We start from the raw sequence: 14,772 nt of genomic DNA on the forward strand, positions 1-14,772 counted from the left end.
AGCGGGGTGGCTGCAGCCCTGGCAGACCGGCCGGGGCTTGGAGAGGTGGGGGGTGACCGGCTCTAATTAATTAAGGGGATTTAAGAGCTGAACCGAGCCGCCGGGAGGAGGCGGGTTCAGCCCCGGGGCGGCACCAGTGTCCCCATGCCACTCGTGACCGTGACACCCACGAGGCTGCGGCACCCACACTCGCCCTGGACTGTCCCCCAGCACTCTGTCCCCAGCCAGCCCTGCTGCTCCGTCCCCCTGGGGCCGCAGGACCCCTCCAGGCCGTGGGGCGGTTGGGTGGGCCGGGGCCGGGAGGCGATGGCGGGGGCACCGCAGCCCCCCGGGCCCGGCGATGTGCCGAAAGGGAGAGTGCAGGGCTGCACAGCCGCTCTCGGGGATTAAGGCGAGACCTTTGTGGGAGAAAAGGGGCGGGAGAGACGAGATTATCCCGAATCTCCCTAATGCAGCGTGTCTTGCATATTCCGGAGCGTCTGTCGCCTCTGCGGAGGGAGCCAGGCTAGGGCGATGGCGAGTGGGGTCCCGGGGTGCCCTGGGGGCTCGGGTGCTGGGGCACAACGCTGCGGGGGGCTGAAGATTTCTCATGTCTCCAGTGCGAGGAGCTCCATTCCTCAGGCATGGCGGCACCAACCCGGGGGCCATGGCTGTGGCGGCAGCCGGGGCTGGGTAGCACCGGGCGCTTTGATGGCTCATCTGGCACGGACACTTCCCTCCGTGGGAAGGGCAGGAGGCCGCTCGCGGCATAACCACAGAGCCGTGGCTCCCGCGGGCAGCAGGGGCGAGCGTGGCACTGCAGAGATGCTGGGGTTGGCACAGTGGAGAGGCTCTGCCGGACTGAGCACCGTGGCCAAACCACCCACGGCACGGCCTCTGCCCGCAGCCCAGGTGTCCAGCACCACCCTGCCTCCGCCGGTGCCTGCAGCCTGCTTCCCAGGCCATGCTGCTTCCTCGGCTCACACCAGTGCCATTTTTTTAGCCGGTTTGTTTGGCAAATTTTATTTTCCTTGCTTTCCATATGGGGAAACTGAGGCAGGAGCAAAGCCCCATGCCCACAGTTGAGCAGGGGAACCCTGGGAGCCACCACTGGATGCAGCGGTGGTTTGTCGGTGGGTGAGGAAGAGGAGGAGGGTTTGCCACAGCCCCCGCCGGCAGCTCTACCCACTCGCGTGGGGCCAGCGCGTGGTAATCGAAGGCCGGCGCAGCACCGGTGCGGCACCGCTCGCCTCACCTGACACTGTCACAGGAGCACGGCGCTGGCTAAGACAGCGCAGTCAGGAGGGATTAAAATCAGCCGGCTGGTGGGAGCCGGTGAGGAAGGCTCCTGCGGGCTGGCCTAGCTCCGGCTGGGAAGAGCAGGCGCCCACTCAGCTTGAGAAACTGCCTGGGAGAGACGGGCCCCCTCCCCTCTCCTCCACAGCAGCTTGGGCCACGCAGAGCCCCGGGGCTGGATCCGGCCCTGGGGAGATGGCAGCGAGGTCGGGGTGCCGGGAGGTTCGGGAGTGCGGAGCGGGTGGCTGCATCGCTCCGACCCTTCCTGAACCCATCGCTGGTTCCTTTTACTGCTTCTCAGCAGCTTTTGAAAGCGGAGGAGAAAAAAAGAAAAGGATTGAAAAGCACTTTGAAAAGCAGGGCAGGGAGAAGTGCCCGAGTTTCCCGGCAGCCCCGTCCCCTCCTCCTGCCGCCAGTGCCTGCCAGCTTTGTCTGCCGACGCTGCCTCGGCTGCACAGGAGATGCTGCCGAGTGAGGTAGGCGCTTTCCCCGAGCCCCAGTGCCGCAGCAGGGTGTGGGGATTGCCGTCCGGACACCCTAGGGTGCCGGGAAGGGGGCATTGCCCCCACAGCCCCCCCAGATCCCTCCAGCCCCAGGGCCCAGAGCTGGCTGCTGCCCCAAACCTCCCCAACAGCCCTGCCAACCCCACGGACACCAGCTTGCACCCACAGATGTGGGGTTTCACCCCTTCCCCGTGCCATTTGCCTAGGGGTGAGCGGTTATCCGGCTAACCGGCACACCCTGGCAGGACCTCGCTGCCTGCTCACCGCTGGCACCTCGGCACCCACGGGTGCACGGGTGAGCGCCAGGACAAGCTGTGCGCAGGTCGGAGCCTGCTGCAGGCAGGCTCTCCCTGCAGCCGCCCGCCTTTCCCAGCCGGCACGCTCCCCTGGCCGGCAGTGCCGGGAACAGGCTCACACAGCCCACCACCCGCCCAGGAACCCATCGCCCGGCTGCGGTGCAGCCGTCCTGGCTTACCCCGGGGGATCCCACCTGGAGCGCGGCTGCTGCGGGGACCCACCGTGGCCGGCAGCACCCGTGGAAACACCCTGCCCTGGCACAGCTTCGGCGCAGGGACCCCTTCGGCTGGGGTGCCACGGCGTGCACCCAGCACCCACACCCGCAGGACAGGGTGCACAGACCTGGGTCCGTCCTCTCCCTGCCGCCCCGGGAGGGCTCTGCTGCCGTCCCCTCCGCCGGCAGCTCTGCCCGTACTGCGAGCTTCGCAGCCTGGCACAGCGCAGGAGGCGGCAGGGCCCGGGGCACGTGGGGCTCTGAGGATGCGCCGAGTCCCGTCTAGCCCCCGGCGTGGCAGGAGGGGCTGTCCCTGTCCCCGCGGCACAAGGCGAGGGAAAGGTGGGGACGCTCAGGTCTGCCCCGGGAGCTGGCAGGGAATCGGAGAAATCTGGAGGAAAGGGAGAGCCCAGGCTGCAGGGCTGCTTCTCCTCCACCGCACACCAAGCATTTCGCTTTGCTCCGATTACTCCTTGCTTGATCTAATCTCAACCTGGAAAATAAACTGTTACTACCTGACTCCTCCACCACCAACATCGCTTCAGCTCAAATAAATAAAAATAAATCACGGAATTCAGCCTAGCTTTACAGGTCGCAACCCCCTATTTCTGGCACATAAACATCTCCCCATCGCATCTGGGGCGGCGAGCGGGTACCGCTCCAGCGCTGCCCCGTCCGCACAGCGAGGCCTGGGGCTGCGGCTTCTCCCCTCTGCCCCCCCTTGGCTCACCCAGCCCTGATAAGCGGCGGCACTCTGCCCTTGGGAGAACCGCAGGCCGCTGCCGAGCAGCACTCGGGAGATACGTCAAGGCCAATTCGGTCCCCGGGGACCGATTGCTGCCGACGGCTCGCCCTGCCCGTCTGCTGCACAGAGCAGCCTGGCGAGCTGGCAGCGCAGGCAGCAGCGGGGCTGGGCACGGGCAGCCCAGACCTGCCTGGGGGGGCCGGGGTGGCGGGACGGACTTTTGGAAAGAGCCGGTTGTGGCAGCAGCGTGGTGAAAGCCGAGGCGGGAGAGAGGCGGCTGCGCTTGGCAGGGAGCACGGCCTCTTCCCCCACGAGCCCGGCCGGTCCGGTTGCATCTGTGCCGTGGGGAAACTGAGGCAACACAGGTGAGCGAGAGCTCCTGCTAGTGCCGCTGGCACTCAGCCCATCTCTGCTGTGCCCATACCAGGCTTCGTGCCCTGCGCAGCTCCCAGACCGTCCCAGGGAGGTTCCCCAGGGAGCAGAGGGCAAACCCACCACCGCCGTGGAACGTGGGATCCGCCGCTTCCTCGGGTGCTGCATCCTTCAGCCGCGGGAAACCACGAGCAGAAAGGGCTCGCCTTGGCTTCACCGCCACTGCTGCCACAGGGCCCCGGGCGCTCCGGCCACAGCCGCACCGGCGGCTTCACCTCCCGGCACGGCACCAACTCCAAACCTGCCACAGATGTTGCTGCACCCTCCGGCTTCTCCTCCTCGTGGCCAGGGCTGAGCCAGGCCAGGATGGGCCAGCAGGGCCTGGGTTCTGCTCTGCCCCAGCTGCCGGGGCTGGGTACACCACCGTGCCAGGGCTGGGCACACCACCATGCTGGGGCTGGGCACACCACCGTGCCGGGCTGGGCACACCACCATGCTGGGGCTGGGCACATCACCGTGCCGGGGGGCACGTGCAGACCCCCCTCAGGCACCTCCTGGGACCTGCATCCCGCTGTCCCTGCAATGGGGGACGTGTCCAAGGACCCTGTTGGTGCTCGTTGGGTCGTTGCTGCTCGCAGGGGCTGGCACGTGCCCTGCGCGGGAGGGGAGCATCCCTCGCACGAGGAGTGTCCCTCGCACGAGGAGTGTCCCTTGCACGAGGAGCTCACCCGTGTTGCTCGACTCCCCAGACCTGCTCTGCCCTGTCTCTCTGGTGGCTCGGCGTCCCAGCCCCGGTGGGAGGAAGGTCTCTTGCACGAGCTGGGATGCCTGGGGCTGGAGCCGGGCTGCAAACAAGGGGCAAAATTTGTCCGGCCAAACACAGACATCCCCCCGCCCCCGTGCAAATTCCTCCACCCGAGTGGGGTGTCGGGGCTCCCTTCGCTGCTCAGGGAGGGGACGGGCACCCCTGGGTGCCACGGTCCCTTCGGCACCAGCTCCCAAGTAGGTCGGATGAGTCACCTGCCAGAAATGCCCTCTGCTCCCCGCCGGCGCTGGGGCCACGGCGACGTGCCGAGGCGGGGAAGGCGCTTCTGACGGTGGCCGTGGCTCGGGAGCAATGCCACCGCAGCACCCCCGGTTTCTCCCCAGCCCAGGGGATGGGCAAAGGGGGGCCGTGGCACTGGGTCACGCACCCCCAGCTCCAAGCAGTCCCCAAATGCAGCACCTGCAAAACGCTCCCTCTGGCAGCCCCAGACCCTCGCTCATGCTGGGGTGAGGGTCCGGGCACGTGCCTGCAAGGGGCTCTGAGCCCCCGCCCTGCCGGCAGCGGGGTCCTGCGGCAAGGGGCTGTGCAGACCCCACGGCCCCCAGTTCTGGTAGCCCCCGGCAAGAGAACAGTCCTCGGCCAAGGAAGCGAGTGCCGGTGCTTTGCTGGCGCTGTCGGCAGGCTGAGCCTTCCCCAGCCCTCGGCTCCAGACCCACGCTGTTTGCAGCCGGAGGGGTGACGGGCGATGAAACCCAAGCGCATCACCCGGATTTTCCTGCCAGGCCTGAAGGGCAGAGCAGGCAGCGAGAGCGGCTGCAAACCACCCCAGGAGAAATCCCAGGTGCCGGCGAGGCCAAAAGTGCCCGGTGCGGTGGAGTCAACTCCCTCCTCCCCCGTCCCAGCACCGGGTCCCCTTTCCCTCCAACCACAGACCCCACGGCTCCGGGATGGAAACAGGCAGGGGTACGGCCATCACGGCTCCCCGCACTGTTCTGGGCCCTATCCCAGCACCGCAGCCTCCGGCACCCTCTGCCCGGCTCCTTCCCTGGTGCTGTAGGGCCGACACAAGGCCAGCCGGGGCAGCAGGACAGACGGACACATCCCGCCAGCCCCTTTCTGCTGCAGCAGGGTGACAGAGAGGCGAGACGGGCTGATCCTCAGGCTGTTTATTGGCATCTCCCTCGGCTCAGCCCGGGTGCCACGGCCCCGCCGGGCTGGTGCCTGGCTCACCGGTAGGCACCGCGGAGGTTTTGCTACGCAGAGACCACCAAAACAGCCTTGGAGCCCCCCCGGCCTTGCCGCCCCCGCACGCCCCTCGTGCTCCCAGACCTCTGCACAAAACCCCATTAAAAAAAAAAAACCCAAACCACCAGAAATGCAGAGGGGTGGCTACGGTCGCTGCATCGCCCTGTCTGAGCCCTTGCCAGAGCCCCTGCGCGGCCCCGGGGTGCAAAATCAGGGGGGACGTCAGCACCACTTGCGCCCCAGAGGGGCTCTCCTGGGGTAAGTCCTGGGTTTTCCTGGGGGGGGGGCAAGTGGGGGGAGGAATGAATTGCCCCCGGCGTTCCTGGCACAGTGGCTGCCCCCTTCGCCCAAGAGCTGGGGGGAGTCCAGGTCTGGGGTTTCACGTCCAGAGGGTTTAGATCAGCAGAGCCCCTCTTCCCCCGCAGTCGGCGGTCTCTCTGTCACCGCTCGTCCCTGCGTCCACAAGCAGAGGCTGGTGGAGGGGCCGGCGTTTGGCACGGCGAGAGCCCCTGCACCCAGCCCAGCAGCACCCGTGGGACCCCGGCGAGGCTGGCAGCAGCCCGGGGGCGGCTGCAGCGGGTGCCAAGGGCGAAGTCCGGTGCAATCCTGCTGGCACTCCGAGCCCTCCCGCCCCACCTTGGCCGAGGAGTCTGGAACGCAGAAAGCTTTGGCCAAAAAGAGGAGCTGGGTTTTGCTCCCCAGCCCCAGGGAAGGCACTCGGCGTTCTGCTCCGGCGCTGCCAAGAAAGCGAAACACCCGTCGCGGCGCCGAGCCTGGGGCCGCTGCCCGCCATGGCACCGCTGCCATCCCCAGGGCCCCGGGGCCCTTCAGCCTCTCCTCTTCCTCCTCCTCTTCTCCCCTTCGCTGCTTTTTTCTTTTTTTCTTAATTTCTTGGGGCTTTTCTTTTTTTTTTCCTTTTTTTTTTTATAATTTTTTTCTCCTGTTTGTTTTTGCTTCTGTTTAAATATCAAACGAAAGAAGAAAATCCAGCGATGGGGGCTCTGGAGCCGGGGGCCAGGCTGCTGGGCGGGCGGTAGAGGGTACCGGGCTGGCTGGGGGGGTTGCCAGGGAGCTGGGGGGTGGGAGTCCTGCTGGCTTTGGGGCGGAAGAGGCTGCCCTGCTGCGTGGAGGTGCTGTTGGAGAGGGGCGCGTGGTCAGGCTCCCCCGAGTCGCTCTCGGTGTAGCTGTAGGCCTGCGCCCGCGAGATGCCCTTCTGCTGCCGCCGCCATGAGTTGTAGTAGGTAGGGTCGCTGATGTAGTGGTTGACGAAGGAGTGGGCTTTCTGGTGGCCAGGGTCCACCTCGTACTCGCTGTCGCTGCCCTGAAGAACAGGATGGGGGGGGGGAGGGTGAGCACGGGCTGGGGGGCATCACCCCCCAGCCCCAAAAATAGGGTGAGTTTTCCCAGTGCTCTTTTGGGGATGCTGACGCGCACATCCCAAAAGATTTTAGGGGCTGGGACGGCTGCGGCACCGCTGGGGTGTTTCTGCCTCTTGCTAAAGCAAAATAAAACCTCATACAAAAGGGTTGCAGGGTTCTGGGGCCCCACGGGGGGGGGGGTCCCCAAGGCCGTGATGCCCCCGGGCTGGCGGGGAGGGTGTTTTTGGGAGGCGGGTGCTGGCAGCCCTGCTTCCCCGCTGGCGGTAATTGGATTCAGCTTCCCCTGGCCGTGCACAAAGGGCCCATTGAGGGCGGTGGGGAAGCTGCTCCGCGCCAGCGCCAGCTCCCGCCGCTCTTCACAGCTCCTCAAAAGCCACTCGAGCCCCGCTCAGGCAAGAGGGAGCGGAGACGGCATCCGCCGCGCGAAGGCGAAAGAAACAGCCGGTGCAGGGGGTGATGGGGGGGACCCCGGGGCTGGTCCGTCTCCTCCTCGGGGATGGCCATGGGGACCCCCGGGACCTTCCCCTGGGCTTCAGCCTCATCTTTTCAGATGCCGCCCAGCATCCATCCTGGGGGCAACGCTCCTGTGGCCTCCCCGGAGGCTGCCTGCCCGGGGAGCTGCCCGCGGCCGTGCTCCTGCCCGGCCGCAGCTGCCCGTTTCTCCGGGAGGAGACAAAGGTGCCATTTTGTGGGGTTGGCAGAGCTGCGGCCGTTGCCACCAGCGACCGGGCAGCGGGACAGTCCCCAACCCCGCCGCCCTCCCATCCCCTGTCCCCAGCAGCCCTGGGGGCCCCCCGCGGTGCCACATCCCCAGCACACGGGCCGGGGGCCGTGCCAGCTTCGTGCTGGCTCCGTGCCACGAAGCCACGGGGGATGCCGCTGCCTAAAAAGCGGGATGGGGCAGGGAAGAAGGACCAGCACTGCTTTTCCCAAACGTGCACCAGGATCTGCATCTTGGTGGGTGGAGAGCAGGGCTGATGCCCAGGGAGGGGGCTCCCAGCACCGTCTGTCCTACCCCTGCATCCCCCTGCCCCGGGTCCCCGTCCCCGTGGGCAGCCCCAGGTGGTCACCTGAGAGTCGGAGACCTCAGAGGGCTTCTCCGTCAGGCTGCTGCTCTCAGCGGGGATCAGGTCGTTGTACTTGGTCACGTCCTCGTCCGAGTAGTGGAGACTGCCAGGGCTGGGCCGCGGTGGGGACCTCGGGGAGAGGCGGGTGCTCAGCACGAGTCCCCCCTCGGGGCCGTGCCACGCAGGGATGAGCCCAGCCAACCCCCAGGGCAGGCTCAGGGACCACCCCCAAGCCGTGCCGAGCCCCTTCCAAGGACCCTGCCCGTGGTCCATGGGCTCTCGGGGATTCCCGGCTTTCCAGCGTCCTGGCACGTCAGGGCCGGTGCGGGGAGGCAGCGGCTGCAGCTCATGGCCGGGGGGGACACATCGGGCAGAACAGGGTCACCCCCCCGGGGCACCACCTCTCCCCAAACCCGTGCCCATCCCACAGCGAGTGCACGATGGAGGGAGGGCACGACATCCAACCCCCCACCCCTGCCCGGGGCCGGGGCTGCGGCGGGGGGTCCCTACCGGGTGTAGATGCCGTTCTTCCGGCAGAAGGAGTTCTTGACGGAGAGGCGCCGGTTGTTGAGCTCCAGAGCGGGAAAGCTGCCCTCGTCCAGGCTCACCATCTCGCCGTGGCTCAGGGCGGTCGCCTTGGAGCCGTTCCCTGCGGGACGGGATGCTCAGCCTGCCCCAGAGCCTCCCCAGGCAGCACAGCGTGGGGGGCCCGCACCCTGCACGGGGGGGGGGCTGGGGAGGGTTGTGCCGGCTCCGGTGCTGGAGAGACCAAAGCCTGGGGACGGCCGCGAGGTGCCGGTCCCGGGGCAGCGGCCGTGCATCAGCCCCGTGCCCAGCACCGCCGGCCGTGCCGAGCCTGCCCGCCTTGGCTCGCACCCTGACCTGCCCCATTGCCTCCAGCTCCTGGCTCAGCAGCTCTGTTTGCTTAACGAGGAGGTCTGGATTTTCCCCACAATTTGAGTCCTTGATACAGCTAAGAAAACAGAGCTGTGTTTGACTAATCCCAATGACCTCTGCCGAGCCCCCGGGCTGCCCTGCCTCTGCAGCTGACAGCGGGACAAGTCGCTTATTTAATCTTTAGCTCCCAGCGCTCTCCGGGAAGCCCACGGCACCTTTACTGGATGTCACTGGGTCTGTGGAAGAGCCGTGCCCCGAGGCAGGCAGGGAGGCAGGTCCCACCGCCCCGCTCAGACCCCGAAGGCAGGCAGGAAGGCCCCGGAGAGGCTCCTGTGGGGTCAGGGCTCTGCACCCCCCGGGTGGCACCCCGGAGGGTCCCCTCACCACCCACCACACCCCTGGCACTCACCTGAGTCTGATTTCTTGGCGTACTTCTTGCTCTGCCCGCGGATGATGAGCACGAAGACGAGCAGGAGGATGAAGATGAGCCCTACCAGGGCGATGACCACCAGGAACCACCACTCCTCATAGAATGGGTTGGCTTTCTGGGCTGGGGCACAGCAGGGAGGATCAGAGGGGAATGGGCACGGGGGGCAAACCAGTATGGATGGGGAGACCCTGCTGCAGGGGATGAGGTCGCCTTGGGGAACTTTGTGAGACCTGGATCCACGTGAGGGAGCGGGTAAAAGGGGGATAGCAGGAGGCTTTGCAAGGGCAGTGCTGGCAGACGCTGCTGGCAGCGGGACTTGGGGCTCTGTAGGAGGCAGGCAGGGTCAGGGAGATGGGTTTCAGCCTTGACCACGGGAACAGAGCAATGCTGGGACTCTCCCTCCGGCACAGGGGTGACAGCATCCCCCCAGGGACACCCGCATGCTGCCCCTGCTGGCTACCTGACACGGAGGGGGAGGGCGTGCTGGGGGTCCCGTAGCCGTAGTCGTTCACGGCGATGACGCGGAAGTCGTAGCTGACTCCCTGCTTGAGGATGTCCATGCTGAAGGTGTAGGAGGTCACCTCCTTGGGGATGTCTTTGATGAGGATGTCCCAGAGCCCCTCGTCTAGAAGAGAGAAGGGGCCTGGGAGGGGAGGACCGGCTCTGCGGGATTCCCCAGGGCGAGAGGCTGATCTTCCTCCATCCAGGAACACGTGCCCTCCGCCATCTGCCCGGCCCCAGCAGGCACCGAGCTTGCTCGCTGCATCATCATTAAAAAGCCGTAGTGATGCACGCGGCTGATCGATCGCCTGCCCCGGCCAAGGGCAAGGCAGCTCCCTTGGGACCTGCTGCCACCACAGCCCCAGAGCACCCCCAGCAGCCCCATGGGCTCACGGGAGCGAGGGGTTTCCCTCCTGGGTGCTGCCCCACCACGCAGGGAGCGGTACCGACCCCCGGTAGCGGTCGATTGGGTTGTCTGAGCTGCGGTCTCTGCGGCAGGGAGAAATCATTAACTTGGGGCTGCAGGAGAGAGCGTGGCCGTGCCTGCTGGCTCCCTGCCGTGGGGATGGGGAATCCCGGCTGCCTGCCCTGCCTGCCCCTGCCTGCACAGGAGCAGGGCTCGCCCGTTTTGGGATAGCCTTGGTACCCCTCGAGCCCCCTTGCCCGGCTGGGGGAGCGTCAGGACCTCCATGCCCCCAAAAGCAGTAGCATCGATGGGTGCTGCTCCACAGCTCGCTAGCCCCTTCCCATCAGCCCCAGTCAGCACCCTCTTGGCAGCGCAGTCCTCGTGGACCGGCACGTGGCTGACACCCCAGACACCCAGGACCTAATCCCCAACCCAGCCTGTCAGGTGGCCTGGGAGAGGTCAGCGCTCCCTGCCTCAGTTTCCCTTTCTCCTGAACCCAAGACACCACCAGTTACAAGGTGGGGATGGAAAGCAGAGAGGGGCTGCAGTACCTGAAGGACGGGCTTCGATGACGTATCTGGTGATGGGCCCTTGGCCGGGGTCCCCACTCGACCAGTGGATGGTGATAGCCGAGCCATAGCGGGAGATGAAGGGCTCACCGGGGGGACCGGGGGCACCTGGGGACCCAGAGCAGAGCTGGAGGCACGGGGGTACAAACTGGCACATGGCCATGCCAGCCCCGGTGGCACCGGAGTAACTGTCCCACCACATCTCCTCCCTCACCCTGGCACGGCATCCTGCACGTCCCCCCCTACCTTCCCCAGGCCCCGTCGTGATGTTCGCCTCAACGTCCGGCCCGTAGGCAAAGGTTTTGGCCCGGATCCGGAACCGGTATGTCACGCCCTCGGCCAGGTCCTTCACCTTCATCCACAGCGGGCTATTCCCCTTCACATCCACCGTCACGATCTTACTGACGCCTGCGGGGACAGAGGCTGAGCCGGGTCTTCCCCGGAGCCCTCCCAGCTCCCCCCAGTGCCCCCAGCCTCTCCCCAGTGCCCCCGCCGTGCCCTCACCGTCCACAGGCATGCAGGGTTCGTAGACCAGCCTGTAGCCCTCGAGGACACCGTTGGGCAGGGGTGGTGGCTCCCACGACACGTTCACCGACGTGGTGGTCAGCTCGCTGAACCGGATGGAGCCGGGAGCGCTGGGGGCTGCGAGGGAGCAGGGTGGCCGGGGCCAGCTCAGTGCTGCCAGGGGACACCCCCAGCACCAAGCCAGCCCCTCTTCCTGCCTCCACCCTAACGGGGGCTGGGGCACCCATCATCACCATCGCACACCGCCCTGGTGCCACCCCCCCTGTGCCCCCACGCCCACTGCAGCAAAGACCCTGCCAGGCCACCGCGCACGGCTGGGGGAATGAGTCTCCTCCTTGTCTCTCCTCCCGAGACCTTCATCCTTCTCAAATCTGAGCCAAGACCTTCATCTCCATGTGCCCCCCACCCACAAACCCGCCGGGGTGAGCCCAGGGCTGGTCTCTGCTCAGGACTGCAGATGCAGAAGCACAGAGCTGGGATGAAGGGGCATCGGATGGACTTCAGCGGACCTAGACCCACGGAGACACCTCCCCACAGAGCCCGGGGGCAGGGGGGGTCTGGATGCAACCGTGCTGAGCGAAGGGCTGGGGGCGGCCGTGCCACGGGCCCCACCTGCCTGCTGCGTCCGCCCCTTGACGGGGGGGCTGCGGGGTCCATCTCCCGCGGCGTTGAAGGCAGCGACGCTGACCCAGTACGAGGTGTACCCCATCAGGTTCTTCAGCTTCACCCCGTTCTCGGGCAGGAAGAGCGTCTTCACCCGCGCGCTCTCGTTCTGCCGCTGGACCTCCCAGAAATGGATCTGCAGGAGGAGGAAGGGGGCACGGAGACCTGGGCGACGCACGGATCCGGCCCATCTCACCCCACCCCAGGCCCTTCGCTGCGGCCAAACACCCCACGCAGCCCTGCCCGGGCTCCTAAGCCCCTGTCCCAGCGTGGCCGGGGACTCTGAGCGTGCCAGAGGGAAAGGGCCGGCCTCTCCCCCAGGCTGGGCATCAGGCGCGACCCCCGCCCGCAGCCGGCGCAGGGACCAGCACGGCTGGGCCGCAGACGGAACGCGCCGAGACCCCCTGGGAGCTGTGCCGAAGCCTCACAGGACACAGGGATGCGGGAGGAGCCGCAGGGGATGCGGCCGAGGAGGTGCCGAGAGCACGGGGCTGGGCAGCCCGGGGGCAGCCCGGGGGCAGCCCGATCGCATCCAAGGACCGACGGCGCCACCTGCCGCCCCGCGGCCGCTCGGCACCGGGATGGCACCGGGATGGGACACCGGCATCTCCCCGGGACACCCAGCATCTCCCCAGAATCCCGTCCCCAACGGCACGCATAGCATATCTCCCAGGGCACCCAGCATCTCCCAGGGGAGCTCAGCACCCCCCAGTGACACCCAGCATCTCCCCAGGATACCCTGTGCCCCCCTCAGGAACCCAGCACCTTCCCAGGGCACCCAGTGTCCCTGCACGCCGGCTCGGTGCCAGCTCCCAGGTGACGAGGTGCGGTACCTTGTAGCCCTGGATGTCCCCGTTCTGGCTCTCGGCGGGTGGCGGTTCCCAGGTGACATCCAGCTGGGTGGCCGTGGCCGCCTGCACTGCCACGTTCTGTGGCGCGCCGGTGGGCACTGTGCCGAAGGAGGGGACAGCGTCACAGCCCAGCCGGGACCAGGGCGGGGGAAAGCCCCCCTCGATGCAGGGGGACGCGCCGCCTTGTCTCGGCACATCGGAGGCGTGCGGACGGGATGGGGGCCACGGGGCTGCTACGCAGTGGCACGTAGGAGCACAGAGTACCAGGGCAGTCGAGCCCCCTCCCCGCGGCTCCCAGCCCTGGGCAGCCCCTTGGCAAGGCAGGGCCGTGCCGGCGGACTCACCCGCTTCGCCCACGAAGACCTCCTGGGGGGGGCTGGGGGGACCCTCGCCCACGGCGTTGTACACGCTCATGCGGATCTCGTAGCGCCGGTGCTTGCTCAGGTCTGCAGGGGGAAAGGGGAGAAGGGGTGTGGGGGTCCCGCTACCCCTGGGGGACCCAACAGAGCCCCCCCGCGCTGGGGGGCTCCCCAAGGAGCAACAGAAGCGGACAGGCAGAGGTGTCCCCTGGGCAGAGGGCGTGCAGTTCACCCCACGGCACAGGCAGGTGGAGGGGAGGGACACGCAGGGGGTGGCAGTGGGGAGGACATGCATGGGGAGGCGGGGAGGGGCAGGGGGAGCGGTGACTTACTGTCCAGCTCGTACTGGGTGAGGGAGACCTCGCTGAGGTTGTGCACGGCGTAGACGGCTGGGTGGCAAGGGGCAGGGAAAGCAGGCAGCCGGTTAGTCCCGCACGCGGCACGGGTGGGCTCCTGCCTGTGAGCGTCCACCCCAGCATGGCCGCCCACCCCAGGGAGGGCTGGGGGTCCCCTGCAGGGGCCCTGTCACCCCCAGGTGCCAACGGGGCTGTCACAGCACCGAGGAGCCTTTCCCCTGCGTGGCACAAGCCGGGTCTGGGTGTCGGGGTCTCTACGGGGGCCTGACCACAGCCGAGAGTGGTGGATGGGGCAAGGTCCGGTCTTGGGCTCTGCCCTTGTCACTCGTGTCCCTGCTGCCCCCAGAGTGGATGTGACCCCGTTCCCTTTGGGGTCTGAGGACGGCAGCACACCCGGACACACACAGCGGGACGTCACGCAGACACCCACGTTGGGTGCGGACACCCACGTTGGGTGCAGACACGCGGACACCTGCACTACAGGGACACGGGGGCTGAGCACAGCGGGACTGAACCAGCGACATCGCAGAGAAGCATGTTAGGGACCACGGACCTGGTGGCACGAGGGGACCGGTGACAGCTCCACGGGGCACAACCTGACCCTGACAGCTCCAGGCTGGTACCCGGGAGAGGCCACGGAGCGCAGGATGCTGCCCTGCCCTGGCCTCCACCCGCCACCACTGGGCCACCCCCCCAGCCACGCGTCCCCAGGCTCAGCAGGGCCACGAGCACTCACGGGTGAGCTCGGCCCACGTGGCACCGGAGTTGCCGATGCCGCGCAGGGTGAAGCTGCGCAGGCTGTCGTACACCAGCTCACGGTAGCGGAGGCGGAAACCCAGCAGGATCCCGTTGATCTTGTCCTCGGCCGGGGGCTGCATGGGGAGGACAATGAGGGGCCGCTCTGACCCGGGGCTCCCCGGCACCCCGAGATGGCCGTCCCCAGTACGCCTCGGTGCCACCTCCCAAAGGGGTGGGTGGCCGGTCCCACAACACCCCGCGAGGCGGAGGGGACAGTACCTGCCAGCGGATGATCACCGACGTGGTGGTGTGCGGGGTGACGGAGAGGATGGTGGGGGCTTCCTCGGGGGCTGCGGGGGAGAGCGGGCAGTGAGGCTCCGGAGGTGCCCTGGGCACGGGGGGATGCCCGGGCAGGGGGCACCCCCTCTCCCTGCCCCAGGAGGTGCAGCCTGCGCTGACCCGCCTGCAGGGTGGTGAGCGACTCCGACTCCTCGCTGTACTCGCTGTCCCCGATGTCGTTCGTCGCCTTCACGCGGAACTTGTAGGAGGTGAAGGGCTTCAGCCTGCGCGGGAGCGGGACGGGGACGGTGAAGCCAGCGGGTGACCTCACGAGC

At 67.5% G+C, this 14,772-nt stretch overlaps 2 protein-coding genes across 3 annotated transcripts in view; one reads left to right on the forward strand and one right to left on the reverse strand.

The window, feature by feature from the left end:
• RPL38 (ribosomal protein L38) overlaps window positions 1-14,772 on the forward strand; it is a 250,828-nt gene that overhangs the window by 125,550 nt on the left and 110,506 nt on the right. The window lies entirely within an intron of this gene.
• Window positions 5,324-14,772, reverse strand: part of SDK2 (sidekick cell adhesion molecule 2) — a 52,978-nt gene continuing 43,529 nt past the window's right edge. Inside the window, exons 31-45 of one of the 2 annotated variants that reach the window (XM_075518756.1) lie at window positions 14,618-14,721; window positions 14,438-14,508; window positions 14,157-14,292; window positions 13,397-13,453; window positions 13,050-13,151; window positions 12,688-12,803; window positions 11,804-11,990; window positions 11,171-11,308; window positions 10,913-11,089; window positions 10,649-10,774; window positions 9,651-9,815; window positions 9,170-9,310; window positions 8,374-8,512; window positions 7,867-7,993; window positions 5,324-6,738 (exon numbers count right to left, since the gene is read on the reverse strand). In XM_075518756.1, the coding sequence (XP_075374871.1) occupies window positions 6,385-6,738; window positions 7,867-7,993; window positions 8,374-8,512; window positions 9,170-9,310; window positions 9,651-9,815; window positions 10,649-10,774; window positions 10,913-11,089; window positions 11,171-11,308; window positions 11,804-11,990; window positions 12,688-12,803; window positions 13,050-13,151; window positions 13,397-13,453; window positions 14,157-14,292; window positions 14,438-14,508; window positions 14,618-14,721 (2,140 nt within the window). In that variant the 3' untranslated portion in view covers window positions 5,324-6,384. The remainder of the gene's footprint in view (window positions 6,739-7,866; window positions 7,994-8,373; window positions 8,513-9,169; window positions 9,311-9,650; window positions 9,816-10,648; window positions 10,775-10,912; window positions 11,090-11,170; window positions 11,309-11,803; window positions 11,991-12,687; window positions 12,804-13,049; window positions 13,152-13,396; window positions 13,454-14,156; window positions 14,293-14,437; window positions 14,509-14,617; window positions 14,722-14,772) is intronic. The other variant, XM_075518757.1, reaches the window with a different exon arrangement.

Source organism: Mycteria americana, chromosome 16 (assembly GCF_035582795.1).
Source record: "Mycteria americana isolate JAX WOST 10 ecotype Jacksonville Zoo and Gardens chromosome 16, USCA_MyAme_1.0, whole genome shotgun sequence".
NCBI lineage: Eukaryota > Metazoa > Chordata > Aves > Ciconiiformes > Ciconiidae > Mycteria > Mycteria americana.